We start from the raw sequence: 27,713 nt of genomic DNA, 5'->3' as shown, positions 1-27,713 counted from the left end.
GGCATTTCCCGGGCAGCGGAGCTGACAGGTTGCAGCCCTGCAGCCAAGGTGAGGGCAGAGCTGCGCTGAGTGGGGCGGCGAGGTTGCCGGCACCGTGGGGCTGGAGAGCCGGCGCTGCGGCACAGAGAAAAGCCACCCCGATCCCGCAGGCAGGGGGTCCCCGCGTGGCCGAGCTGCCCTCCCTGCACCAGGATGGCTCAGAGTAGTAGAGGCACCGCAGCCACCCACCCTGCGTGTCCCACACATTCGGGGAGCGCAGGGACCCCTTCGCAGCCCAAGCAGCTTCTGTGCCCCTGCCTGGCTCCCCCCGCTTTTCCCTGGGATTTGCAGCTCCTGTCCCCGGAGCGAGCCGCCCCGGCAGCCGCGGGCAGCCCGGTGCAGGGCAGCCAGGGCGGTGAGCCTATTCTCGCCGCGTGGGTCCTGGCAAAGAGCCTCGTCAGCCCACAGGGATCAAAGTGAGCGGCGTTTCCCAACCGATACCTGATCCCGGAGCTGGAAGGAAGCCGGGAGGCTGCCGAGTGCCTCCTGCACCGCTCCCACCGCCACGCAGTGCCGAGCGTGCCGAAGGCCTCGCGCCGCCGGGCTGCGTTTTATGGCACTGTGGTTTCTGCCAGCTCCCTCTCCCCCCGCCTTTGCCTCCTCCTTCTTGGAGGCAACCAGCTCCCCACACCCCCCAGTTTATTAAAAATCCTGGGTACCTTGGAAGAGACAACACAATAGTGTACTTGTTACAGCTGCCTCGTATTAATGGACTGCCCCTTTTGATTTTAGAGTGGAACTTTTGGCAGAAAACCAGCATCCAAAAGGGAAAATGGCTGTAAAAATCAGCAAAAAGGGGGGAAACAAAAAAAAGCCCCCGGCTTTGATCAGAAAGGCTTGAAGATGAATCGCAGTGATGCCCAGGCAGCTTTGCTAGAGGTGAGGTTCAGTTGCAAAGAGGTGAGCCAGGGTGGGCACGGAGGGGCTGGCCGGGGCGGTGATGGGGCTGGGGTGGGAGGGAGCCACGGCAGCCAGAGGTTCAAAGGCCTCTGCAACGAGGAGCAGAATTGGAGGATTATTCACTTTCTATATTTTCACTCCTGCAGCACACATGGGAATCTAATTGGCCAGGATGAGAAATACAGCCAGACAGCTTACAAGTGGGCTCAAGAAGACAGAAAAATATTTGCAGCTGCAAGCCATTAAAGGCAAACCCGGCCTTGCTCTTACACTTTAATTACCCTGCTGCACACTCTCCTCCGCGTATCAGAGCTCACGTCAGTTCAAAAACCTTTCTGATCTTAAAAGGCCAAGCGCAACGCCTGGCTGCACCGGGGCGGCAGCGCTCTGGCACAGCAAGGGCTGCACACCTTGCAGGGTGTCCAGGCATCGGCGCTCTCCTCACCGCTCCGGTGCAGACCCTGACACTGCTCCTGCAAGGCTGACAGCAGTCCTGGGTCACCCCGAAGGGGTTAGCTTGGCTTTTTATGGAGGAAGGAAGACCAGTCTCCTGGGGTTGGGGCTTCCCATGCAGGGTCCAGGCAAGCTCATCCCAGCGTTTCTTGCAGTGGCGGCGTGTGGCAGAGCCCTTTGCGGGGCGATGCTGCGTCCTCCCACAGCTGTCGTTGATGCTTCTGCATTTCAGCCAAGCCGCTTATTCCCCAGGATCCAAAAGCACTTAAGGGGGAGATTTCTTCCTGCTCAGTACCTGGACCCACCCCAATGGCTGGAGGCAGAGTGGCAGAGGGACCCCATCTCCCCATCTCCCTCACGGCAGCCACACACCCAGGTCACTCTTCCCAGTGCTACAGTTCCCGCAGGCTGCCCGGGGGACCACGCTGCCCACGGCCACAGCACAGCCACCCCAGGGTGCCAGTGGCACAGCACTACCCGTGGGGGGGCTCTGGATTCAGCGAGGGGTGGTGGGGCAGCAATCACAGCCCAGCCCGCCCGGCCACCACCGTGCTGCTCCCGGCTCCTTGACTGCTCATTTCCTTTTCCGCTCCTGCAGTGACACCAAAGATGTTATTGCAGGTGCTGGCCCCGGCTCCGCTTGCTCCCCTGCACAGTTCACCCCGCTTCTCCTGAAATTTGAGGAGGACTGAACTCATTTTATGCCATTTTATTTCAATGCTCCGAGCGTTAACCATGTGCCAGGCATTTTTAATCCAGCTATAAACACTGGAGAGGAGGGGAGTTGTAACTTTGCTTAATGGGCAATTTTTTACTGATCATTTTGAAGCTTTGATGCGATCTCCTTCCAAATGCATGAGTTGGAGGGGGAAGAGGGTGTTTGAGTCCAGACTCATTTTAAACTGAGTTTCAAGTTGCTTGGTGGCACTAAAGGGGCATTGCAGGATGTAGGCAAGGACTCCAAAAGATGGGGAAAGACGCTCACATGGAAGATCTGAAATGAATATATGGTGCTTGCACTAGTCTGAGAGGTTTAGCCCAGGTGTATGCATGGGACAAGGGGAAGACCTGCCTGGAACTGCTGATGCTGGGACTGTGCACCAGGGTGTCCCCACAGCGCCGGTCCTGGGGGCCCGAGAGCTGCCCTGCTTCAGGGGGAGATGCAAAGCCCAGCAAGGAACTGCAGGGACAGGTGGGCTCTGGAGCCTGGTGCTGCCTGGGGACATCTCAGCTGGAGCCAGGCTGTAAGGGGCTGATGCGGTGTCACGAGCACTGCCCGGGGGCAGCTCCGGCAGGCAGCGGCACCGAGGGGCACAGCACAGCAGAGCCTCACAGCGGGACGACGCAGGGGTAGCGACGCAGCACTGCCGGCATCTCTCATGGGCCTCCGTGCGCGGGATGCAGTGAGCAGGACCCAGCCTTTCTCCCTCCTGCCCCAAACCCTGCCAACCTGGCAGGAGCTGGCAGGGAGGGCAGAGAAGGTGCTGTGCCCCGGCAGCCCAGCTGCGCCCGAGGACGGGGAGGAGGCAGCCGCAGCCCCGGCTGACAGCTGGGAAGGGCGAAGTGAAGGCTAAATAAGGATGCTGGCTGCTCCTGGCTGCCAGCCCACCGCCACCCCCACACGTCACCCAGCGGCAGATGAAAATCAAACCCCAATGGGAAGACGATGCCCGGGGCCGGGCTCAGTGCCAAAGGAGCGGTTAGCCCCTCCGTGGGGCGCAGGCCAGCAGGGACCTTTCTGGGCATCGTGTTCCCAGAGGGAATTTGCTATGACAAAGGTCTCAGTCCTTGGCGGGGGTGGAGGTTCCCTGTGCCCCCCAGGAGAGGACTGGCTGGGGGAGACGTCTCGGGGTCGGGGAGCTGGGCGGCTGCCGCGTGCCCGGGCCAGCATCGGGGCTGCTCCAGGCCCCTGCCGAGCCCCAGGGGACAGCGCCGGGGGAGCCGGGGGGGGGGCGGGGGGGGTGTCCAGATTGGAACCACATGGAAGCACATTTGCAACAAATTAGGCCGGGAGCCAGCAGCTCTTGCTTGGCCGGGTGTGCAGCCAATCTTTGGGGATTGTCAGCTCCTCCCAGGTTTCCACAGCGGATGTTCCCCGGCCAGAGCGCAGCTGGGCTCTGCGCGAAGCCGTGGCCAAGGCAGCCCAGAAGGAGATGAGCACACGCGTGGGCAGGGACCCCCGCCCACCCACACAGCCCCGCTGGGTCGAGCGGACCCCCACGCGCTCCCCGCCTCAGCCAGGGATGCTTTTGGGGGGGGTGAGAATGTCCCAGTGTGCCGGGGTAGAGGAGGTGGTGCACGGGAAGGGTTATTCGGCCAATTCCCAGCCTGGCAGCCCTGGGGTGAGGGGGCAGCTGCAGCGGGCGTCATGGCTCCCGGCCTGCCCCGGCTCAACAGCCCCTTGGGATGCACCCAAAATTCAGCAGCTGGCGAGCCCCAGCTCAGGTGCTGGTGTGAAATCACATCTCGGGGGTACCTGAGAAAAGGGCTGACCCGAGAGGCGGGGAAGAAAAGCTTCTCCTGGCAGCCCTCCCAGGGGGCGAGGGGGTTAAATCAGTGGTACAGAAAGGCTTTGAGTGTGCACGTCAAAGAATGACACTAACAACTCATGTGATAACCTGCCAGGAAAACTTTTCAGATCATAATTCGCATAGCGTTTGTATCATGTTCCCTTCCTGTTTAAAAAGGCAATATGGAAACCGTGCGAGGGGTTATTTGCTGGTCAGGCCGGTTTGCTGGTTATGCTCCCTGTCACGCGCGTCCCTTTAGGAAGTGATGCCACCGTGGCAGATATAATTTCTAAAAATAACACCATCCCATGCATTAGTCTCCAGTACCATTTGTTCTAATAGTTCATTCCCAGTTAAAGAATGATGGCTAATGATTAGCAGTGAGTATATGCCAGACCCCTGGCAGTGCAGGGAATTGGGCTGCCTCCCCACAAACCACCCATTCCTCAACAGTGTGTCTTACCAACGGTGGAGGACAGAGAGGGGACGCTGCCTTCCTCTGCACAGCCCAGCCATTTCAGCCGTATTCAGCAGTATTTCACCCATCCTGCCCCGCAGCTAAAGGACAAATCCCGGGGCCACCCAGAGCCCCACGCAGCCACAGCCCGGGTGCTCGGCTGGATGCGCGGGGGCCCCAGCAGCACTGTGGCTCTCCGATAAGGCCACGTCTGCGTAAAACAGCCTCTTGTTTCGCAAGTAAGGATACTTATGAAATGATAGGCTGCGAGCACGCCAGCAGCGTGGTGGCCGGGCACAGCCTGTGAAAGCCTTTTGCTGCAGCCTGGGCAGGGAGGTGCTCGGGGGGGGGCCTGGAGATCAGCCCGTCTACCAGTGGGTTTCACCTCCAGCGCTTTGCACGGCCCCTGCTCCCAGATGCCCACACTGCCCGTGCCCAGCTCCTGGCACAGGGGGGCTGGGGCAGGAGCTGCCCATGCGTGGGCAGCCCCAGCTGGGGAAGCTGACCTGCAAGCCCCCCGCCTGCTCCCACTAACGGCCCTGCAGCAACGGCGGCCCGAACACGACTCCCCCTTGGATTTTTTATCACCCGCACAGCGCTGGCGACGGAAGGGAGGCCACCGCCGGGGAACATCTGGGCTCCATTGCTCATTGTCTGGCAATTAATGTCAGCGCTGAAGACAGAAGGGACGTCAGATATTAAATAAACACGACCGCACTCTGCAGACCAAAACAAACCCCCTGGGGAAAGGCACACATGCACCCGCACGCTCCCCCCCCGGCACGGCCCCGGCCAGGGCGCAGGACACGGGCGGCCCGCCGCACACACGTGTGAGCACAGCCACACACGCTCGCAGGCTCCCACACAGCTTGGGTTTCACGTCAGCTAAGGCAGAGCAGGGAAAAAAAAAATAGAGCTCCTTTTCCTTTTTTGTTTTCCAGCAGGCAGATTACATCTGCAAGTGCAGAAACCACCAAAATCTCTACCCCGTGAAACAGGGTGATGCAGGGAAGGTGGTCAGAGCCCCCCGGGGCTGGGCTGGCTGGTACCCCCACAGCCAAGGCTGCTGCTCCGGATATCACCCCTGGGCTGGACGTGTGCCTCCGGCAACCAGGAGCCACGCACCGGTCCCCTTGGGTGTACGTACACTTCACTCGTGGGGCTGTGTGGGCTGTGCCCTGCCTGTACCAGCACACCTGGCCCCTCCTGCTGCCCCACGGTGCGGGCATGGCACGGCGTGCTGGGGGGCTGGCGGCAGATTAGCACAAGGCCCTGTGCTACAGGTTTCTGTGCCTCCTGCCAGCCAAACAGCGGGGATGGACAGTCCCAGCCTCCCTTCCACCGGGCTGGTTAAAGGCTATGTTTCACCCCACCCTGACCTCAGCAGACACCGAAAGCCTTTTCTCCTGCCCTGTCCCTGCCCATGCTCAGGGGCAGAGCAAGCACGAGAGCAGCCAGACCCCCGGAGAGCAGGGAGGCTGCCGGGCCATGGCGCACGTGCCTCAGTGCTGCCCTGTTGGGCTGAGCGAGCTGGTGAATTATTTAGTTCACAGGCCGGGGAAGCTATTCCCCGGGGGCTGTCTTGTGCCGGGCAGAGGATGCGCAGTGCCACCACTGCCCCAGCCCCAGCTCGCAGGACATGCTGGCCAGGTCACCGGAGCACAGCAGGGCTCAGTGTTACCCCTGGGTGCAAGGCTGGGTTCAGCTTCACACTGCTGCACGGATGCTGCTCTGCTCTGTGTGTGTGTGTGTGTGTGTGTGTGTGTGTGTGTAAAAGCAGTGCTGGGGCACGGCAGGGACCGGTGTTTGCCATGCAGGTGTGCAGGATGCTCCTGACCTCTGCCCACTGCTGCTGCTGCATCGCTGGAGGAAACATCTTCCATCAAACAGGAGGCGTTTCAGCGAGGATGTTCACTCCACACATGTGCAGGAAAAAGCAAAACAGAGCGTGCCGGTACGTGCCTAGGCTCAGCCTGGGTGGTCTCCCATCCCTTCTTGCCTTAAATTTGTGGGTCCTGTAAAGGGCAGCGAGGAAAGGGACATGCGGTGAAACGTGCCCTGTTTGCAGGGAGTGCTGCACCAGCCAAGGGCAGTGCGCAGGGTTTTCTGCTCCTGTGTGCGGTGGGGATTCATTAGCTCAGGGCTGGCTGTGCCTACTTTATTCTCTGGAAGCTTTTGTTCCCTTACAGAAATGTAGTCTCTCTCCCCCTCGCCCTTAGCCCCTTTTAATATTAAGGTCAATAGGTTGGCGATTAAGCAGGAAAAGGGCATGAAGAATCAACCAAATTAAATCTTGTGTGCAAACAGGTGGGTGTGAAATTTCAATCAATGGCTGGTGTTAGCGAGGACCCCCGGGATCCCAATTTCCCAGGGGAAGGCTGGGCAGCACCAGCGGGATTTGGGTACAAAAAACTCTAGACATGGGAGAATAGAAAAAAGTCTTCTCAAAAACCAATATTGACAAGGTCCCTGTGTTTGCACCCCGGCTTTCCCTGGCAGCACAAAGGGAGATGATTATCCCGGGTCCGGCGGGGAGGGGACGACAGGAGCTCAAAGGTGAGCTGGGCCCCCCCTGGCTCCCCCGGCCCCAGCCCCTCCGCTTAATCCCCCTCTCACCCGAGCTTTGAAGTCGCCAGAGGTCGAATATGGGATGTAAATCACGTTAGCCGCAGTGTGTGATCACAACGCCGCTGTGAGACAATGCTGCGCTTCCCCCGGCGCCCGGGCACCCCGCCGAGCCACGGCCGGCACCGGGCTATAAACGGCCCCGAGCTGCGGCCGAAAGCGGGGATGGAGGGTGGGCTGTGGTTGGGGGCACCCATCGCAGCCGGGAGCGAGCTTCGTGCTTGGCCGTGGAGCCGGGACTGGAGCTGCAGCGGGCACTGGCACCCAGCGGCCGCAGGGCTGCCGATAGCAGGAGGCTTGTCCCTGGGATTAATTAGCAAAGGCTGCGGCCGCAGAGCAATGTAAAACACGAGCCGTTTGCTGGGGCGTTGGTTACCGGGGCTGTCCCGCAGTGTTGCACATCTTGCAAGCATTAGCGTCACGTAAGAGAAGCATGCACAGAAGGATGTGGGGTTTATTGGGTTGTAAACTGCGTTGTTCCCGTTACAGTAACGACGTTGCTGGTGAAGAAATGTGCCTTTCGCACATGAGGCTCGGGAACCAGGTGTGCCAGGAGGAAACATAGCCGTTTGGAGGCTCTGCTGTCACTATTAGGAGAAAGAAACAAAGCAGGCATGGGAGAAAGCAGGAGGAGGTACCAGGGAGATGCTACCGCTCCCCCTGGACCTGCTGTGCCTCTCAGCCCTTTGCGTTTATCTGCCCCAGCCCTGGCTTGCTGGTGCTCAGCCCCCCTGCTCCCCGACATGGGGCTGCACGCCCCGCTCGCCTCCTGGGAAGTTCAGACCCAGGATGTGAGGCATGACGGTGAGACAGCAAATACCTGCCGGCTCCTCGGCTCTGTTTTGATGCCCTTTGCTCTGCCTTGCTCCAGCACTCGTGCTGCCTCCCGCCGCACCCGGGCAGATGCGACACATGGGGTTTGCTGCCCCGTGCAGAACGAGGGCACCGCAGCCCAAGCGGGCAGCACTGAACACCGAGAGCTTCCCTGCCCCGCAGAAAAATCTCCTGTGGTTCATTTTCCCTTAGCCAAGGAATCAGCCTCCAAAAAAAATGATGGCAGTCCCAGATAATTAACCCAGTTCCTTTCTTCTCACTACCAAAAATGCACCGTTCTCTGCAAGCAGCGGGTTGGCTGTTTTAAGTCTTTTTTCACCATTTCACAGCCAAAACATGAACAATTACACAAGACCAGCAGCAGAGCTTATCAGCCATCGCCGTCTGTCTGCACAGATCTGGATGAACCGCGTTACAGGCATGTCCCCACCAGCCTGGCTCCAACTGCCCCTGGTTTCTCCTCGGAGCTGCCACTTGCCTCAGTGTCCCCAGCAGATCTTCCCAAGTAGGTGCCTGGTGGGAAACACAGGACCTCTCAACCTCCCTGCCTGGTGACCAGTGATGGAGATGACCTGGGAGATGTTGGGGATCTGAACCACATGGCATCGATGTGACCGCACGTACCCGCTAACAGGAGCCAGGCGCAGGTACCAGCCCAGCTCAGCCCCTCGGGCTCCCTTCACTCCTCTGCATCTGGAGGGGCTTCTCCATCCCTGCCCAGTGCGGCAGCACCCAAGCAAAGGATCTGACTTCAAAGCTTTTTTTCTTCCTTTTTAATTGGGAGACCAGATGATTTATTTCTTTTTAACAAAAAATGTTGTTATTGTGGAAAATATCTGCTCTCCACAGAAAATGCCTTGCGTTCTCTGTACACATTGTGGCCCATACCAGAAAACATCTGATGTACTTCCAAAACCGCTGGGGCATTTCTTTTCCTATTAGAGTGGAAATTTTCTTCAGGAAACAAGTTCTACCTAGTTTGCACTGACATTTGCTGTGGCAGAAAGCAAGCAGCCCTGTCCCGACGCCACCCTTCCACCTCTGGGATGTGGCATCATAGGGGCACCCTGGCATGACCAGGCACCCAAACCTGCAGCACAAACCCTGGGTTTGACCCAAGCCTTGACTCAAGCCCCATGGACCACTGAGCACCAACCACCAGCACACACGTGGGCTGGCCCAAGGGGGAACCGTGGCTTCTCGCGGCAAGATGATATCTGTTTGAGAAACACAGAGGAAAATCCATTCCTTTAGTCCTATCACCAGCTCCCTGGCGCCACGCGAGAGCCGAGAGGAGCGCAGCGTGCCCACCAGGCTCCCAGGGTCGCGCTGGCCCAAGGGTAGTTACGGAGATGCCTTTTTCTGCCCTGCCGTGTGAGCTGCCCAGTACTGCGGCACTTCTTCTCTTTGTCCCAGGTCGGAAGAAAAGTCTGAAAGATAAATTTACTGTGGAATAGCAACGTTTGCCTATTATATCTGGTAAAGTGACCTGATTTTATCACCATATCTTCTGCCCATATTGCTGGCGTTTCACAATGTGAAGCATCAACAGCGCCCAAGGCAAACATCTAATATATTTAACATTAGCCACTACGGCTGTACAACATCAACGCTAATTAAAAGTTTAGAAAGCTAAGTCAAAACCAAACGCTGCCATTTCAATTTAGCATTTTCCATGATTATTTTATAGAAATAAAAAAAAAAGAGAGAGAGAAAAACCACGAAAAAACCCTGCAAATTTTACTCATGTCTTTAAATTCATCTGTGATTAGCACAGGTGTTAGGATGGTGATTACAGCAAGTCTACTCATCGGTTTTCCTGCTGTGTGCACAGCACAAGGTAGGAAGTACGTGGGGATGGCCGTTACGGTCCCTCCACAACAGCTCTGGCTGGGTTTGAGTCTGACAGCCCGGGACTTAAACTCTGCCCTGCTCGGGAGGAGCTGCACCCCTTCCAGCTGCGGACTATTCCTTAACGCTGTCCCCCCCAGCAAAGCTTCCAGGGACAGTAAAGAAAATTGCCTGTGCCTTCCCACCTGCAACACACCTTGTTTACTAACCGCTCCTCATCAAGTGTTTATAGCGTCAAAACCATGGTGGCTCACCTCGCATGCCGGAGAGCCCGAGGGCTCATCAGGCAAGGGCTGGCTTTGCCGGCGACGAGCCCAGTGACGATGCTGCAGTGCCGTGCGGCGCAGCCAGCCAGGACACAGCCATACTCTGAATTTCTTTCTTTCTTTTTTTTTTTTTTTTTTTCCAAGCAGTCTTCTGAGAAAACATCTGCTGTGCCCCAAGCCTGCACCGGAGCTGAAGATCAAAATAAAGGACTTTTGTCTTTTTATTAAGCATTTTAGCAAACGTGACTATTACATTCATATTATATTTCCCTGTTTTGTACAAACACGTTTAAGTCAGCACTAAGAGGATTACGTTTACGGCGCACCAATCTCTGCTCAAATGGGCTGACTAAAGAAACTCTTGTTAAACAGTATTTTCTCTAATGCCTGTTGCTTTTCTTCCTTGCCTTAGTGCTCAGACATCTATCCAGGCTCCCTAAATCCACCCTCCTCATAAGCTTTCAGATCAAGACTCTTCCCCCTCCGCCCCCCTCCGCACCCTTTAATACAGCTGAAGATGAACATTAGTGCTTGGTTCAACTGCACTGGAAAGGGAAAGGGCAGATTCATCAAAATCTTTATACCTCCATAGAAAAATGTAGCCTTTTGCCTTTCCTCGAGTGAATGCCTTTTCTAGAGGGTATTCATTAGGGGTTCGGTCTGTTTTCGCAGACAGCTCCACAGATGTTGACATTTTTTTTCTTTGCTGGGTTAAGACGCCTTCTATAGGCTTTCAGTCTTCATTTGTTACTTCTTTATTATCCAAGAGGGGTTTTTCTTTCTTTTTTTTTTTTCTTTTTTTTTTTTTTGTTTCTTCCCAAGGAGTTGACTCGGTTCTCTGAAGAGAGCAGTGGTAGTCAGGCTCATTATTATCTCGGACCCTTTTTCATCGCCCCGGCAGGCCGGCCGGGGCCGTGGGGCCATTGTGGCGGAGCAGCAGGTAGCTGTGGCACGGCGGGGTCAGCGCTCCGGCCGGCGCAGCGCCTTTGTGCGCCTGCCTCGTGCTGCCGGGTCCGTTTGTCCGGCGGTGGGAAAGGTCAGGAGCACGCCGCCGTTCCGTACCTGAGCTTTTGTCTCTGCCCTGTGCCGAGAGCTTATGGAAATAATGTGTTGGAAAGCAATCGCTAGACCTGGGGGGGGAAGCAGAGTGAAGGGGTGGAGGTGTGCCGGCAGGGATGGGGGTGGTACGGGAGCTGCCTGGTCCATCAGACGTGCTGCTTCTTGGCCGGAGCCGTTGCATGCTGCCAGTGTCCACCCTCCACATGCTGCTCAGAGCTTGCCGTGGTCCACAAGGCTCAATAGCATCACCTTTACACGTAAAGATAGCTGGTTTCCCACGGCAAACTTTGCAAAGAGAGCAATTTGGCTCAATGTGGCAGCTTAAAGCACGATGCAGGCAGCACCCTTCACTGATGTCCCCATCTCCAAGACCAAGTGCATCACATCTTGCCCAGGACCCATCACCCTTGCCTCCAAACACACACCAGCCAAATACTCCATCCCAGGGCCAGCAGGTATCCAAACACTTCCACCCCAGCTCCCAAAGAAAATTTACTGTGTATCTAGAGATTTTTTTCCCCAAAAAAGATTGCTTGGACAGACATGGGGACTGGCAAAGGCATCATAATTCAAGTGGTGCTTCAGGATCTCCTGTAACAGAAACCGGAGGTAAGGGCTCCAGCCTATTCACAGCTGGGCTCATTGTGTTGCCTCGCCGCTGCAGGCCATGCATTATCTCAGGGAAAAGAAAAGCCCTCCCGCTCTTCCCGGGAGCCCTCCCGGCCTGTTCCCACACCGCCCCGAGTCACCGGCCCCGCAGCCCGCACCAGGCTCCCCAGCCGTGCTCCCAGCGTGCGCCAGCAACGGGGCCGGGCAGAGGTGACAGGTATCTTTATCCCGCCACCCGGGAGAGCTCACACGTCCCACTGGCAGGAATTTGTCTGCAGATTTTCCCCCACTGAAAGGAGCAAAGAGGCTGAGATGATCGCTTGATTATGGCCGGGGCAGGCGAGGTGGAGAGATGGGGCAGCTCCTGGAGAGCTGTGCTCCCGGCCCCTAACCTCTCCTCCCCAGCACGATGATTTAATGCCTTAGCGGGGCACGTCGGCCCCAGCCATGGGACAGCGAGTGGGCATTCAGGGTGACGTGATCCCAATTAGCGCTCGCTGGTGGCTAAATCACGCCACGGTTGGGAAGGAAGATGCCCGGTGGCAGGCACAGCACCCTCCCACCTTCGCAGCACCGCAGGGTTGTGCTGCTGCCAGGTGCTTGCGTTGGGTGCCCAAGCACTCCCCAGCCGCCCTCACCCAGCTGAAGGCGGAGCAGAAGGGGAGCAGCTCCCCCCACCAGCTGCTGCCCTGTGTCCCAGCCTGGGACACTGAGCTCACCGGCCAGAGTCCGGATGAGAATACAGATGGGGGCACCAAAACCCATCACATTCAGCCCCCACTGGCATGCTAAAAGCTCCTGCCATTTTCCCTTTTTATCACGGCTTTAGCAGGAGAGCTCCCATTAGCTTTACACACCGTCCTTGGGGAAACAGCTGATAGATGCATGAAATCAGGCAGATGGATTTTCTTTTCATCACTTGACCTGGAGAAGCCTTCCACTGCTAAAAGCAAGAGGAGAATGAGCCAGCTCTTGCAGCCTGATGGTGATCCACTGTCATGGACAGAGTCATGCACTTAGAGAGAAGCAACAATATATTGATGTAAAACAGTAAGTTAACAAAGTTTGATAGTAAATGTGACAGTGGTTTAACAAGAGTAAGGTACACTGGATTATTTACTGCATAGAGGACAGGGTCAGACAAAACTGTCACGGAGACCCTCCCGTTGAGTCATGAGGCTCAGAAAGGACACCCTGGCTTTCTAAACTCCTCAGAGAGGAGCCTAGGTGTGGCTGGATCCAATCCTAGTCCCAGACTTGATCAACGGTTTATGTCTAAAGGATTATATATGCACAATCAATCCTGTATATCACTTCGCTAAGATTTCAAAGTTTTGCACGCTATTAGTCACTTACCGAGGATCTGATGTGGCAACGGTCCTCTCAACCTCAAGGAGTAACCTTGAGAGGTGTTCCTACTCAAGGGGAGATCCTGGCGTGCCCCACTGCTGTGCAGGAGAGTTCAGTGGGCTCTGGGCTCTCCACTATTTATAGAGTAAGACGATTGACTTATACTCATATTTGCATACCAGCAAGACATCTGGGTCACTGTTCCAGACAACCCTTGGCTACCACGTCCCCCAAAGTCCAGTGTAAGCTGGGTGCAGCCATCATGACACCCGCTGGTGGCTACGGCTTAAGGTGGGGCAGGGGAGCACACGGCCACATCCACCCAGAGGGTCACAGCTGGATTTCACGCACCTTGCTCCACACTGGTGCCTGGGGGCTGCCTGGACCTAGCAGGCAGGGCAGGATCTGGCCCAGAACAGCACTGACTTGGAAGCACTTTTCTTGGGGCTGGACTCCCCATTTCCCCCTGCACAGGGATCAGTCCCCTCCCAGCGCGGCATTTCAACCCGGCAAACTCCCAGCCACAACCACAGGGAGAAAGCAGCTTTTGTTTAAAAGCGGAGTGACGGCATCCCTCGCTGTGCCTGCCTTTTCTCACTCCAGTGTGTTTGTGTCGGCCGTTGTCCCCACCGGGCATGCCGCAACCTCGGTGGTACTGGCCGGCTGGCACTCACACGCACCCATCGGCATCAGGGATGCGAAGGAGCCCCGGGCGCGGGATCCGCAGCAGCCTTCGCATGAACATTGCGAGCGCTGAGGTTTATAACCCAGAAAATCTGGGCTCTGAAGGGCTCTGTCTGGCGGGGCAGGAGGCGTGCTGCCCTGCCCAGAGCCACTTTTATGCCATTGTGCCTTTTCAGCATTGCATTAAGGCAGCCAAAGAAGGGGGATTTTTAATGGTTCCAGGGGAACAAAGCAGGAACATTCGGCCCAACTTCATTACAGAATCATCTGAAACGCCTGAGGAACGTTTCCCACTAATTATCATAAATAGCCGAAAAAAATCTTTCCCTCCCAAAGCAGGTTCCAGCTGCCCCTCTGTGTTTTCTCACCTCCACTTCCAATAGCCTGACCCTGCCCCTGCACAAAGGGGAGACCCCATCTCTGCTCCCCCCCCCCCCCAACTCGGGAGGCTCTAAAGAAATACAAACAGGCAGCAGATTAACAGCACTTGTTTGCACCTTAAACAAACAGGGGACTTCCGCCGCTCCGGGCTCTCCCACTGCCCAAGGGAGGACGCACCGTCTGGTTTTCCTTGCTCTTGCTCCCTGCCCTGCCCAAATCCTGGATAAAAGCATGGGGAGCACAAGGCATGAAGCAAGCAGACCACGGATGGGAACACTGGGGGTGCCGGCCCTGCACCCCCTTGTACCCCATCTCCCGTGCCTGGGTGTCCTCTCGCTGCCCTGGGAGAGGTCGGGTCCCTGCCCTGGCAGGACATGGCCACAGCCCTTTTGCAGGAGAGTTGGGAGATGCCAAGGCCAAAGCAGATGAACGAATGTCCCAGCTCAGCTCCTGCCCTGTGCACCTCACAGGGCTTCTTGGCAAGGAGCAGCCTGACGTGACTGGACGGGGGCTGTGAGTGGGTGCGGGGAGGGATGCTGCGGTGAAGGATGGGGTTGGAGATACAGACTGTCCAGAGGACACACGGAGGAGCAGTGCTGCTGGGGTTCAGAATCATCACAAGCATTGAGGGGCACAGCAACACTGAGCAATGACTGCCAGCCCACGGTCAGCTCTGCTGAGCGCAATAAGGGTAGATGGGTGCCGGACATGCCTGCCTGGCCGGTCCTTAGGCTGATCCCAGCAGCCACAGCTGCCTCTGCCAGGGAGCTGCCCCAGCTCGAGTCCTCACCCTGCAGGTCCCACGTCGCCCATCCCACCTCTCCAGGTAGCACTGCTGGCACCTCCCTGCTCCTACAGGACCCGGTGCCAAACCAGCCCCTTCTTGCCCTGCGCGCAGCACACGGAGCAGCCAGCCCCCAGCCCCCCACCCCACCAGGGCAGCTGGTCCTGAGAGACGTGGGGGCTCAAAGCACACCAGCAGCCGGCACAGTTACAGCACGTGTTTGGGGACAGCACGAGGCGGGTGCCCGGGGAGGAAACTGCGGCAGTGCGGCCGCGGGCTGGGGCAGGTTCCCAGCAGCAAGCCAGCAGCGGGACTTGCCCGCCGGAGGCCCAGGTTTACTCCCCGCCCGGGTTATTGTACAAATCCTACCATGCAGGTGTTCGTTGCCCCCCTTCCCACCAGCCACAAGAAAGAGCTGTTGCCTGTGAGCCCCCTTCCTGCCCGTGGGGCACCCCAGGGGCGGGGAGGGGACCGGAGGCAGGTGGCAGGGACAGGCCACCGCACCCACAGCGCAGGGGGCTCCCGGCGGGGCTGACGGACAGAGGGGTTACAGGTCGGTACCACAGCACGAGTGACGGGGCTGTGGGAACCACGTCTGGTCTGCACGGGGCAGGAAGAGAGCCAGCAGCATCTGTGGGACTCCTGGGCCATGCTGGAGACCCCTGGTCCCAGCACCGCTCAAGGACACGCACCATGTCCTGTCTCTGCTTGTAACTGATTGTCACCTGAGGCTAATTACAGGGACCTCAGGCAGTCAAAGCAACTGGGAATTATTAGTTTACAGAGTCACAAGCAGCCTGGAGACACCACACAGGGAAGCTCACCTTTTTTTTTTCCCCAATGCAAGAACCAGGGGCATCCCATGCAAGAAACAGTGAGCAAGGGAACAGCAAATCTGAGTTCAGAGAAACCAGAGAAATTCATGGATTAAAAAATCATCAAGAGCTACTTAGTGCAATGGCTGTCCTGCTAAGGGACACCTGGGCTGCCCACAGCAGAATGGGAAGGGTGTGTTGGGGTCTGTGCGCTCCCCGGGCACCCACCCTGGCCACGTACCTCCCTGCCAGGAGGAAGGCCTCTCCTCTGCATCACAGTAAGGTGCAGCTCCAAAGCAGAAAACCTGTACGCTGGTCTCCTCCGTGCAGATCCCCCATACCCTGCCCCATTCCCACATGCTCTCTGGCTGCTCTTGCTCAGCGATGAGGAAACCCAAGCATGTTCCCTCACAAGCTGCCCAGACACATCACCCCCAGGACACCCTGCATCCCACCCGCCTCTCAGCCCCTTCCCTCCTGGGGTACACCAGAACGAGCAAGGGCACATGGGAACGGCTTCTAATTCCTCCCAGCCATAGCGCTCCAGGGATCGGCCCCGCAGCCATGGAGGGAGCCGACTCCTGCCTGAGAGCCAGCTGCACCGGCCTGGCCCCGGGAACGCAGGCGGCTGTATTTTCATTGCAAATTAGAAATCAATCATAGCAGGAAATTCCCGTGCTGAGAACACCCTGGCTATTACTATTTTACAGCACTCGGAGGTGTTCTGGGCACTTAGAAAGATGTGGCCCTTTCGGGGTATTATGGGGCAAATTAGTTTTAAAGGTGGCTGTAGGAATGTTGGCCATTTGGTTTCCGGAGCGGGACGGGTGCAGGTGGAGACTTTCGGATACACCACCGCTCTGCAAAGGGAATCAGCACGCTCCAGAGTGAACACCTCAAGCCTGACCCCAGCTTTATTAATAACAAGTAATTAATATAAGAGCGGATGTGCCTTGTGTCTCTGAAGACCTTTTAAGATGTGATTATGTTGTGCTAATCTCACCCCGAAGTAGTTCCCTGTTTAGACTGCACTGGGCCATTAAATATCTGAAAAGCCAGCAGAGACCCCCCCTCGCCACCCAGGGAAGTGCTCGGGGTCTGTTCCCCGGCAGCCAGGCCCCGCTTTCAAACCCTCTAAATCAAGTATTAAGTCGAGCCCATCTGGACTGCCAGGAAAAACACTCCCTCCCCTCATCTGCGTCTCATTACCCGCTGTGCCAGCCCCGGCCCTGGAGCTGCTCGCTCCATCCCGCCCAGATGTGCTGCCCCGCACTCGCCTCCCGTATTTCACAGCCGTCAGCAGGACTTCAAGGAGCAGCCGAAGGGCCTGTAACACTGCACAGGCTCTTAGCAAAGACATATATCCAGGTCCCTAACGCATAGCCACAGGCACATACCCTAACATGAAGCCCCTTTCCCCCTCCCTTGGTCTTGCACCAGGCAGGGGAGCTGGGACGCTCGGGGCTCCCTGGCCAGGAGGATTCTGAGCTGCTTCCCTGCAGCTCTTTGCCCAGCACATGCCCAAATAAAGCAAAATAAAGGTACCCAGAGACTCAAACCAAGGAACAACCCCTGTATTCATCAGATCAAAAATCTCCTGGGCTAAACCTTTCCAGTAAAAGTTTCAGCACTTTCTGTGATGGCAGAAAACCTGCAGAAACAGCCACTTTTGTTTAAGTTCAGTGCTTTCCTGGCCCTGGTGGCAGCCCAGGACTGCAGAGGTAAAAGCTCACATCAACCCTTCAGTTACAAGAAGAATTAGCTTCTTCCTCCTGCGCTTCTGAAGAGCCGGTGCCCAGCCTGCAGTCAGGGCTCAGCATCAGGTGAAGTTAGGGTGTGAGAACCAGGTGGCTGACCATGCTCAAACATTACTGTTCCAGAGAGGCCAGGGCAGGCAGCATCGCAGAGAGGTTTCGGGGACACGAGATTTAACAGGGGGAAGAAAATAACGTCTGTCGTCCCGCTATGCCACTGCCTGCAGGAGGGTGTGCAGCCCTGGTCCTACACCAGCCCCTGATGGCCGGCACTGAGTTGGGACCCCACACTCCAGCAAGCAACAGGAATCCCCCGCAGCAGGTCACGGCGAGAAAAGCCCTGGGATGAAGACACTCCTGTCACCTTCAGTGCACAGCAGAGATGCAGGGGAGGCTTTAATATCAGTGAGGAAGAACCGGAGAAAGGGAGGGGAAGAGGTCAGAGTGTTACAACAGACATACCAGCACTGACACATCCCGTAACATAACGTGGGGAGTAAGGCAGGCGTGGGGCGGGAAGCCTTGGGACATCCTTCCCCAAGGACTGCTTGCATGCTGCGGGTACCTGCCAGGGATGGGCAGGAGATGCAGGCAGGAGCCTCAACCAGACCCTGCAAGCAAAGGGCGGGCCGTGCCCGATGTCCAGCGAGGTCCCCAGCTGGCTGGCTGGGGGGTCTCCAGCATTTCTGTGTGGTGCCTCCGGGGCCACTGGTCGCCCCCTCCGCTCCCAGTGGCCCAGGGCAGGCGGTGTCAGCCACTGCCTGTGTCGGGATGCCATCTAGTGTCGCTTGGCAGAAGGGCCCGTCAGGCAGTGACACCGTGCATAGGCTCCCCAGGCCCACAGCACCTCCGGGGGCCAGCTGGGAGGCACCCCAAAGCAGCCTGGGTGCTGGGCACCCACCGCCGGGGGACGGTCTGCACCCCATGGCTTACGCACCCCATCGCCAGCACGGCTCCAGACCCTGCAGGAGGACGATGGGCGTTGCCCACATCACACCGGGGCAGCGAAGCTCAAAGCGGTGCCCAGACTTGCTCGGGGGGCCGTGGGGCAGCCAGCGCGTGGAGGCTCAGCAGCCTCACCGGTGGCACCAGGCGGCCCCGGCGGCAGGTGGCTTGGTGAAGGAGAAGGGCGAGCATCCCCCATAGCAGCATGCAGCCTGCCTGCAGCACCAGCGCGGCCAGGCCCAGGGCCAGGGAGACCTGGCAGCGCCGCGGGCTGGACCGCAGGGTGAGGCCCCAGGCGTGACGGCCGATGGGGGCCAGGGGTGGGGAGGTCGGCCAGGGGCTCGTATGGTCTGGCAGCAGGGGGACGGGAGGCGTTGGGAGCAGGATGGTGCCTGCAGGGGTGGGAGCATGTTGGGGGGCTGTGGGAGCAGGCCGGGTGCCAACCGTGGACAAGCCCCACACAGTGGCACAGTCCTGCTCCCTGCCTGGCACAGGAGCATGGTGGGACGGGGAGTGTGAGGCCAGTGGGACTGTGCCTGGCACAGCAGCCCTGTGGGGTGGCCAAAGTGCCCTGGGGGAGGCTGAGACAATGGAGATGCTGGGTGTGCCCCATGGTATGGTGGCTGGCCTCTCTGTGGGCACCAGAAGAGCAGGAGGCATTTCTCTGGTGGTGGCTGCCAGAGGGCTGGTGGGCACCAGTGTGGTGGCAGAAGCTAGAGTGGACAGCGCAGGCTCTGGGCTGGTGGCCCCAGGAGGCTGTAGGCTTATAATGGCTGGAGTTGGACACAGGTTGAAGGCCTTCAGTGGCACAGTTGGTGATGGAATGGTGATGGAAGCCTTGGGCAGCACAGTTGGTGGTGGGATGGTGATGGAAGCCTTGGGCAGCACAGTTGGTGATGGGGTGGTGATGGAAGCCTTGGGCAGCACAGTTGGTGATGGAGTGGTGATGGAAGCCTTGGGCAGCACAGTTGGTGATGGGATGGTGATGGAAGCCTTGGGCAGCACAGTTGGTGATGGGGTGGTGATGGAGGTCTTGGGCAGCACAATTGGTGGTGGGATGGTGATGGAAGCCTTGGGCAGCACAGCTGGTGATGGGGTGGTGGTGGAAGCCTTGGGCAGCACAGTTGGTGATGGGGTGGTGATGGAGGTCTTGGGCAGAACAGTTGGTGATGGGGTGGTGATGAAGGCCTTGGATGGCATGGTTGATGATGGAGCAGTGAAGAAGGCCTCCTTTGGCATGGTTGGCAACATGGCAGAGGTGGCCACAGGTGACAGCATGGTTGGCGGTGCCATGATGGGAAAGGCTGCCAATGACAGAGCGGTTGGCACTGCAGTGGGCAAGGCGCCATGTGACAGCAAGGTTGACAACCCTTGTGATGATGTGGAGGTGAATGACAGAGATGGAGCAAAAGAAGCTGAAAGAGGGAGAGTAGCTGGGCAAATTAAGTGGTCGTCCCTCAGAGATGTCACTGCTTGCCCTGCCAGGTGGGGTGGACTCTTGCATGACACTTGGGTGGACAATTTGACCTTCTCACTGTTGTCCAGGATCCAGCTGTGCAGGTAGCAGAGGTTGCAGTCACATCTCCATGGGTTCCCACTCAGATACACTGAGCTCAGCTTCTTCAGGGGGTCCAGGAGCCCTTGGGGGACACTCTCCAGCTGGTTCTTCCGAAGATTGAGGGTTTTCAGATTTGGCAGAGAAACAAAGACCTCATCATCCGCAGCAGAGAGCTGATTTGTGTCCAGCTGGAGGTCTGAGAGCTTGCTGAGCCCAGCGAAGGCTCCTTTTGTTAGAGCTGCTATCTGGTTGTGGGACAAGATGAGTTTGCCGAGAGATGTGACGTTGACAAAGATGCCGTCTGGAAGTGTGGCCAAACTGTTCCTGCCCAGGTCCAGCTCCCGCAGGTGTGGCATGATGTCAAAAAGGCAGCAGGGAAGCTCTGTAATGTGGTTTGAACCCAAAGTCAGCAGCTTCAATTTGTTTAGACCAAAAAAGCCCTGAGGTGGGAGTACCCCAATGAGGTTGTTGTCCAAGAGGAGTTTCTCCAGGTGAGACAGGCTCCTCAGGAACATGGGTGGCAATGTCTTGAGCCTGTTCCTCTGGAGACTGAGCTCCAGCAGCCCCCTCTGACTGTCTAACAGCCCCTCTGGGAGGTCCTGCAACTCATTCTCATACAGCCGGAGGACTTGCAGCTGGGGGAGTTTGCTAAAGGCATCCCCAGGAAGAGTTGTGATCCTGTTTCTAGCCAGGTCCAAAAATGTTAGATTGAGGAGAGAATCAAAAAGGCCTTCTGGAAGAGAAGGGATTGCATTGGTGTGCAGAGAGAGCTCTCTCAGGTTCTCCAGTCCATCAAACAGGCCTTTGGGGATGTATCTGAGGTGGCTATCTCTCAGCTCCAGTCTCTGCAAGTTTGGGAGGTTTCGGAAAGTGCCCACAGCTAGTTCTAATGAGGCACCAGAGATCTCCAAGTCCCTCAGCTTCTCCAAATTATCAAAGGCTCCAGGTTCAACTGTCTTGATCTTGTTGCCAATAAACAAAATTTTGATCAGGTTGGGCATGTACCTGAAGGCACCTTTCCTTATAGCAGTGATGCTGGTTTGCACAAAGATCATCTCAGAAATGAAGGGCTTTGCAATCTTTGGGATCTCTTTGACATCATTTTTTGTCCCTCTGTAGACCTCCTGGTAGTCTTTGGGCATTTCATATGGATCGTCACCCAGGATTTGATCTTGGCATTTATGAGGATGGAAGGAGAGGAAGAAAAGGAAAAGGAAATTCTGGTACATTGTCCTGAAAAAAAGGTTTCAAAAATCAGTTATGAAGAACAAAAAAAAAAATCTCTGTCCACAGCTGATGTACTATGCTGCTGTTCAGCTCTTGGGACTCTTCTATTCACATATCATAACTCATTTTATGAGAAAGAGAGAGAGAGATTGTACAAGCCAACGTACACTGCATTTACAAGAGTTCACGGCCGTCAGTACTGAGGGATGGGGAGGAAGGGAGAGCAAGCCAGCTCATGGCATGCCACTGGGAGACGATCCAGGAGGGGCAAGGGCTGGACAGTCTGTTCTCTAGCCCTCCTTCTCCCACGTTTGGGCTGTAGGCTCAGCATCTGTCTGGGTGAAGAAGGCAAAGTGCTGCTGCCCATTAGCGCTGCCCCAGTAGGTCCAGTTACTCAGCAGGGCAATAGCCCATTCATGCAACAATAGAAGCAATCAGCCCTGCGCTTGCTAATGAGGGACTGGAAAAGGTCCCAGGAGCCAGCCAAGACCAGATGACCTTGTTTACTCAGAATTTCTACACTGTGCTGGGTGGACTTGCTATTTCATTGGTGCTTCTCTCAGTTCAGGGAAGTCATTTAAAACATTGGTTCTAAGCATCTCCTTTTCAGAATTCTTGCTAATCACATCATATTTTGGCCTTGGTTATGCAGCTCTGTCAGACAGAAATGGTTAGCTTGTGAGCAGCAACCAAGTTTTAGAGCAAGGCTTGTTAAAAGACTATGAAATGTCCACAGATGAACTCTGTAATACCTAGCAGCCATGAGCATTGTACTGGGACCATAGTTTCCAGCTTGTGATTCACAGCCCTGGGTGGGAGCAAGGGAAAGGGCTGTGGGTTGCTTCTTGGGTGTCCATCAAAGCTGACCATGCAAAAAACCTTCTGCTGGGACTGTAAATATACTATGAAAAGTTAATTGCTGAAAAATGTTGAGAGGAGCAAATACAGGAGGCTGAAAGCCACTAGATTTGAAGAGAAACCAATGGGAGGTGAGGTATGTGCCAGCTGCCCCATGGAGTTCTCTAGGGCAGAAGCCGCTGCTGATCCTTGCCCATCCTCTCCCCAGGGAGACTTGGGTGCAGGAGCTGGGGGTGCAGGTGCAAAAGTGCAAAAGGGGCAGCACAATGGGTTAATTGCACGGGTGAGAATGGCTGGACTGAATGCATGAGGATGAAAATAAACAGTCTTGAACTGCAAAACTCTTTTAAAACCCTCCCTCACCCTGTCTCGCTGCAATGGACCTCAGTGTAGTCCTCCGCTTGTTCCACTCCCCAGGAGTGCAGGGACATGGAGGTACAGCCCCAGCTCACGGCACTGCAGCCTCTCCTGCTCTTTGCTACAAGGAAATGATCAGCAGTTCCCCAGAGCCGCCCCTCCCGGCACATTTCAAAGAGAAAAAAAAGCGTTTTGCATCACTTACTTGGCTGAGCGCTTGCAAACGAGTCCAGCTGCTGGAGCAAGTCACACTGCGTGAGGAGCAAGGCCACCAGACGGGGGTCCCATCACCTGGCCAGCTCTTTATCCATGGCCCAGGCGCAGGGCTTGGTTTCATGCGAGGTTAGGGTGCAGGTCTGCGAGGGGAGATAAGGGACGGCTGGGGAGCAGGCAGCAGAGCTGTGCCCCCATCATGGGAGGCCATCACAGAAACCCCTCGGAGAGTACGCAGGCACGTATCCTCTAGGTGTTATCTGCTGGTGCCACTTGACTAGTCACATCCAGGGAAACCTGAAGATCTCCAGGCCAGCCTGTTTTGTAGCTGATGGTCTCTGCAGTCCCATATCTCCACCAGCTTCCCATGCACCGCCCTCACCAACACAACAGAAAGGAGTTCTATTTAGAGCTTTTCCTATGAAAAATATCCAGCTGTTTCCTTCCTCAGGAAGTGGGCTTATGTAGCTAAAGGTGCTGCTTTGAAGCCATTTGTTTAAGCTTCTAACAGGGACATCTGTGGCCAGATACGCTGACACCCGGGCTCTGGGCTCAGCCCCACACCTCACCGGTGGTAGGGCTGGGGCTGAGTGTTGCACTTGCCTCCAACTTAGCACAAGCCAAAGACACCCCCCCAAAGTGACACTCAGGGCTCCTGGCCGGTACAGGTTGTCTTGTGGGAAGAAACACCATGTCAAAGACTTAAAATGACAAAGGCACCCATAGCTTCCCACTGGATAATTGCACTAATTGCATTTCTTCTTTGTTTTTTACCTGTTCTCATTAAGGTTCAGCTGGTGCTTCTGGGATTTCCTGGAAAATTAGAAAACACTCCAAACTAGTGCGCATTTTCAACAGCCTTACCCCTTTCCGATGTCAATCCCAAATGCATCCAGGTCCCCCCTTGGTGCTAGGCTGCTCCAGAGGCTGCAGGGTGGCAGAAGCCAGAGAGCTTGCAGTAGGAGTGACACCAGCCTGCCCGGGCCACGGACCCTGCAGTGTGGCAGCTGTGCCAGGGTTTGTGAAGCTGCAGCCAGCCCCAGCATCCCCGGTCCAGGCTTGGAACTGGCCACACCAGCATTACCTGGGAGATGGCCACAGCAGGGTGGCAGTCCCTGTGCAGGGAAGGCAGCAGGTCGGCTGTGCAGGACCGTGTCTGGGGGTGCAGCATTGCTCCTCCTGGGAGCATGGGGCTGGCAGCCCAGGGCACGGCTGGTGTCGCACACAAGACAGAGCCTCCACTTTGCTCCGGGTCCTTCGGCTGGGCAGCAGCCGGGAAGGGGCTGGCAGAGGTGCACAGCGTGGCAGCAAAACCAGCGCAGCCCAAAGCAAGGATCCCAGCTCCCCGGTCCCTGCGGGCAGGGCCAGAAAGGCCGGCTCAGAGGCGGGTGGCCAGGCGCAGGCTCTCCCAGCTCTGCCTGGCCCAGAAGAGCCCGTGTCCCAGCGGCCGCAAGATGGTGCAGCAACATCGCACCGCAACCCCCGGGCCTCCGCGCCGGGAGAAGGGCTCTCGCTGCAGCCTGCTGGGCGTGCACCTTGCACACACGCACACAGACGTGCATGCACCCACACTTGTTTTTTTTTTTAGGGGAGCACCCACCTTACCTGCCATCCCCTGGGTGGGCAGCGCTGCTGGCACTTTGTGCCCCATCTCCACGGGTCCCCAAACCTCTGTGGGGCAGACTGCGGGGCTGCAGACCAAGCCCTGCCAGGGTGATGGGGAACCTTCTGGTGCCGAGCCCTGCCCTGGAGCCCACCCTGCAGCCAGGCAGCCTGTGTCCTTCACGGGAGGAGGTGGGGCAGGAGAGCTGCCACGGGCAGAGGTGACCACGCTGGAGACCAGCACCTACTCACTGCCAGGCACCCGCACCCATGTCTCACCATGCACAGCCCCAGCCCTGTTGGACCTTCACCACTTCCCCAAGATACACAGGCAGAGGTGGGGGGAAAGAGTGTTTCCTCTCTCTTCCATGGCAACTGGTCGCACAGAAGTAGTATATACATTTTAATGATATTTGAAATACACAGGAAATGCATGGGTGGGAGAATAAATATCACCAGGCCAGCTCTTGTGGAGAGCTCGGTGACGGCTGGTGACCACGGCGGGGGTAGCAGAACAAGATGAGGTGCTGTTTCCCAGGCTGGTTTGGAGGTGGCCAAAGCAACAGCAGAGCAGAAGCAGACACCTGCCTGAGCCCTAGGGTGCAGCAGGGAGACCTGGCGATGTGGCCTCGTCCCTGCTCTGCGCCGTGACAAGGACGCTGACCTGCAGCATGCCACAGCGGGAGCGCAGCACCCAGGCGCCCTGGTACTCAGGCCTCAGCCCCGCCACCTGCCCAGGAGGAGGAGGAGGGAGGCAAAGGCTGAGCCATTGGCAGCTCGTGGCATTGCAGGCCACGCTTACAGTGCCCTTGGGGTTGCTGTAGACGCACTTCCCTGGACCATCCTCACCTGGTGCCCCATCCCAGCCCTCCTCCAGTGGGACACTGGGTGCTCCCGGGCACTCCAGCTGCCCCTGGGGGACCTCCAGCAGGGACCGTCCCCGCAGGGCAGCTGGGCTGGCGCAGGAGGCTTGTGCGTGGGTGAGGGGCTCAGCGAAGTCCTGGAGCCAGCCCAGGAGGTAGGTGAGGCGGCAGTCGCAGGCCCAGGGGTTGTCACCCAGCCCCACGTGTGCCAGCTCCTCATTGGCATCGAAGAGCCCCGGGGGCAGGCGGACCAGGCGGTTGTGGTCCAGCGCCAGGGTGGTGAGGACGGGCAGCCCGGCCAGCAGCCCGAGCGGCAGGCTGGAGAGAGTGTTGTAGCTCAGCTGCAGCATTGCCAGCCCCGTCAGCCCCTGGAAAACCCCGGCAGGGAGGTGGGCCATGGCGTTGTGCGAGAGCGCCAGGGTCTGCAGTGCCGACAGGTTGGCGAAGAGCCCCTGGGGCAGCATCTCCAGCTGGTTGCGGGCCAGCGAGAGGTGGAGGAGGCGAGGGGTGCTGGTGAAGAGGGTGGCGGGCAGGGTGGCCAGGCGGTTGCCCTCCAGGCTGAGGACGGTGAGGTTGGGGAGACCAGCGAAGATGTCAGGGGCCAGGCTGCCCAGGGCGTTGTGCTGCAGCTGCAGTCGCCGCAGCCCCCCCAGCCCCGTGAAGACACTGGCCGGCAGCTCCTCCAGCCGGTTACCATCCAGGTGGAGCTCGGCCAGCTGGCCCAGCGCCCTGAAAGCACCGGGGGGCACCCGCACCAGCAGGTTGTCACTGAGCTTGAGGAGGCGGAGGGCGGTGAGGGGGGCCAGCAGCCCGGCCGGCAGCTCGGCCAGCATGTTCTGTGAGAGGTCCAGGGTCTGGAGGTGCCGGAGCTGGCGGAAGATGCCGGGGGGCAGCACCTCAATCTTGTTCCCCGGCAAGCGCAGGTCCTGCAGGCGGCAGGCAGCGGCGAAGAGCCCCGACTGCAGGGAGCGGATGGCGTTGGCGCCCAGGGAGAGCTTGATGAGGCTGGGCAGCCCCACCAGCACCCCCGGGCTGATTGCCGGCAAGGGGTTGCCCGACACCTCCAGCTCGGTGAGGCTGGACAGCCCCCGAAAGGCGCCGGCCTCCAGCTCCTGGATGTTGTTGTTGAGGAAAACCAGCTTGGTGAGGGTGGTGCTGGAGCCCAGGGCCCCGCTGCGGATGCTGCTCAGGGCCGTCTCCACGAAGAAGAGCTGGGTGGCGTTCCCTGGCAGGCCTGCCGGGATTTCCTGCATCTTTTCCTCTGAGCAGAAGACTTTGGAGGTGTCGTAGCACTGGCAGGCAGGGGGGCAGGGTGGGGGCATCCCCCCCACCAGCAGGGACCCCAGCCCCAGCAGCATGTAGACCGCCAGCCTGCACTGGAGAAGGAGCCAAGCCTCATCCCCTGCCTTGGCAGGGCAAAAATCTGCACCTGCAGGTGCATGTTGCTGGGGAAGCAGCTTCTGTAGCAAGGAATGCAACTTCTTGGGGGGTCTGCCAGTGTGGGCATCTGCCCTGGCTGTGGGACATCCCTTCAGCTTGCCCCCTGCACCACCCCAGTGCTCCCCTTGCAGTAACAGGGAGTGCTTCCCTCCCAAATCTCTCCTCACCTGCCCCATGCACTGGGCCGGAGCTCTTGCCCTGTGTCCCAACCCTGGTCCAGCCCACCCTGTGACAACCAGGATGGTGCCACCCTTGCCAAAGGTCCCCACATCCTACAGAGCAGCGGCTGAGGCAGGACCTATGTGGTCCTGTGGGGGTCTCAGGGGAACCCGCAGCCTCGCCAAATGTCTCCACAGGCAGGGACCTGGGCACTGGGGCAGGGGAACCTGTGAAGCACGGAGGTGTGCTGCACACACTGGGTGACGGGGACAACACTGCAGGGCTGCTCTGTGCTCAAAAGGAGCAGGCTCCACGGGTTGTGTTTCTAATCGCCCATCAAGTACTTCTTTCTCTGCAAGCAACCAGAGTAGCATCAAACCTGCCCAAGGGATATTCATCTTGGCCAAACATCCGTTCCCAGCCCACGGGAGGCACCTTCTGAGACAGTGGCCTCTAGACCTCTACCAGTCCCGCCCTACTTGTGGTACCTGCCAGTGCTGCCATGTGATGGGGGATGCTGCCTGCCCCACAGCGATGCCCACCTGCAGACTCCCACACAAGTGGCCCTGTCCTGGACTTAGACCAGCGCTCGAGAGCAGTGTTGCGCTTGGCTTTTCCTTTCCTCCATCTCATTTGTTTTCACGCAGAGCCAACAGCGGCTCCCGCCCATCCCAGGTCCCCCAAACTACCCAAGCAGAGCGGTTGCCACTTACCGAGCGTGGCATCGTGGGGACCGCCACGAGCCTGCGACAGGTTTGCAGGGACGCTGGTTGCTGAGACGGGACGATGTTTTCTGGTGCGGATGGGAAGGCGGCCAATGAGCTGTTCCTGCTGGGGCGGAGCTGCCCCTCACTGCTTATCAGCAACAACAACCCGTGTCCTTGGAGTGCTTCAAAAAATAACCCGTCCCCAGAGGGACTGGAGGTGAGGCCAGAGGCAGCCACCAGCAAGCATCCTGGCAGGGAAGCGAGGTCCCGGCCCCAGATGTCCACTGGCCCTGGGACAGTGGCAGGGCACTGCTGTCATGGGTGGCACCAGTCCCACACTAAGGTCAGCACATTTGCTTCCAGCAGCCCCCCCGAGAGACCTCCAAGACTTTATTAAATCCCACTGGGAAATG

The 27,713-nt window shown here is 57.8% G+C and overlaps 2 protein-coding genes and 1 long non-coding RNA gene across 4 annotated transcripts; 1 reads left to right on the top strand and 2 right to left on the bottom strand.

Annotated features, from left to right (window-relative positions):
- The first annotated feature begins 5,462 nt into the window (after window positions 1–5,462).
- On the top strand, window positions 5,463–10,252 carry LOC129210307 (uncharacterized). Its single transcript, XR_008578375.1, has 3 exons — window positions 5,463–5,498; window positions 6,177–6,313; window positions 7,474–10,252. It is a non-coding gene; the product is annotated as an uncharacterized LOC129210307 (long non-coding RNA).
- A 5,872-nt stretch (window positions 10,253–16,124) lies between these two features.
- LOC129210295 (uncharacterized) lies at window positions 16,125–23,890 on the bottom strand. The gene is made up of 3 exons (XM_054836110.1): window positions 23,394–23,890; window positions 22,522–22,672; window positions 16,125–21,107 (listed from the first exon to the last, which is right to left on the bottom strand). Exon 3 carries the CDS (start codon window positions 21,101–21,103, stop codon window positions 18,383–18,385), a length of 2,721 nt encoding a protein of 906 aa, XP_054692085.1. The 5' UTR covers window positions 21,104–21,107; window positions 22,522–22,672; window positions 23,394–23,890; the 3' UTR covers window positions 16,125–18,382.
- A 634-nt stretch (window positions 23,891–24,524) lies between these two features.
- CPN2 (carboxypeptidase N subunit 2) lies at window positions 24,525–27,434 on the bottom strand. Of its 2 annotated transcripts, none has more exons than XM_054836112.1 (2): window positions 27,307–27,434; window positions 24,525–26,370 (listed from the first exon to the last, which is right to left on the bottom strand). In XM_054836112.1, exons 1-2 carry the CDS (start codon window positions 27,316–27,318, stop codon window positions 24,727–24,729), a joined length of 1,656 nt encoding a protein of 551 aa, XP_054692087.1. In that variant the 5' UTR covers window positions 27,319–27,434; the 3' UTR covers window positions 24,525–24,726. The 2 variants fall into 2 exon arrangements, with proteins under 2 accessions (XP_054692087.1, XP_054692088.1); XM_054836113.1 differs by lacking the exon at window positions 27,307–27,434 and having other exon boundaries at window positions 24,525–24,861; window positions 24,981–27,289.
- Window positions 27,435–27,713: the final 279 nt, after the last annotated feature.

This window comes from Grus americana, chromosome 9, assembly GCF_028858705.1.
Source record: "Grus americana isolate bGruAme1 chromosome 9, bGruAme1.mat, whole genome shotgun sequence".
Classification (NCBI taxonomy): Eukaryota; Metazoa; Chordata; class Aves; order Gruiformes; family Gruidae; genus Grus; species Grus americana.
This window is presented reverse-complemented; position numbering and strand designations above follow the sequence as displayed.

Coding starts and splice junctions, on each gene's coding strand:
- LOC129210295 (XM_054836110.1), bottom strand. CDS start 21,103: ATGTACCAGAATTTCCTTTTCCTTTTCTTCCTCTCCTTCCATCCTCAT.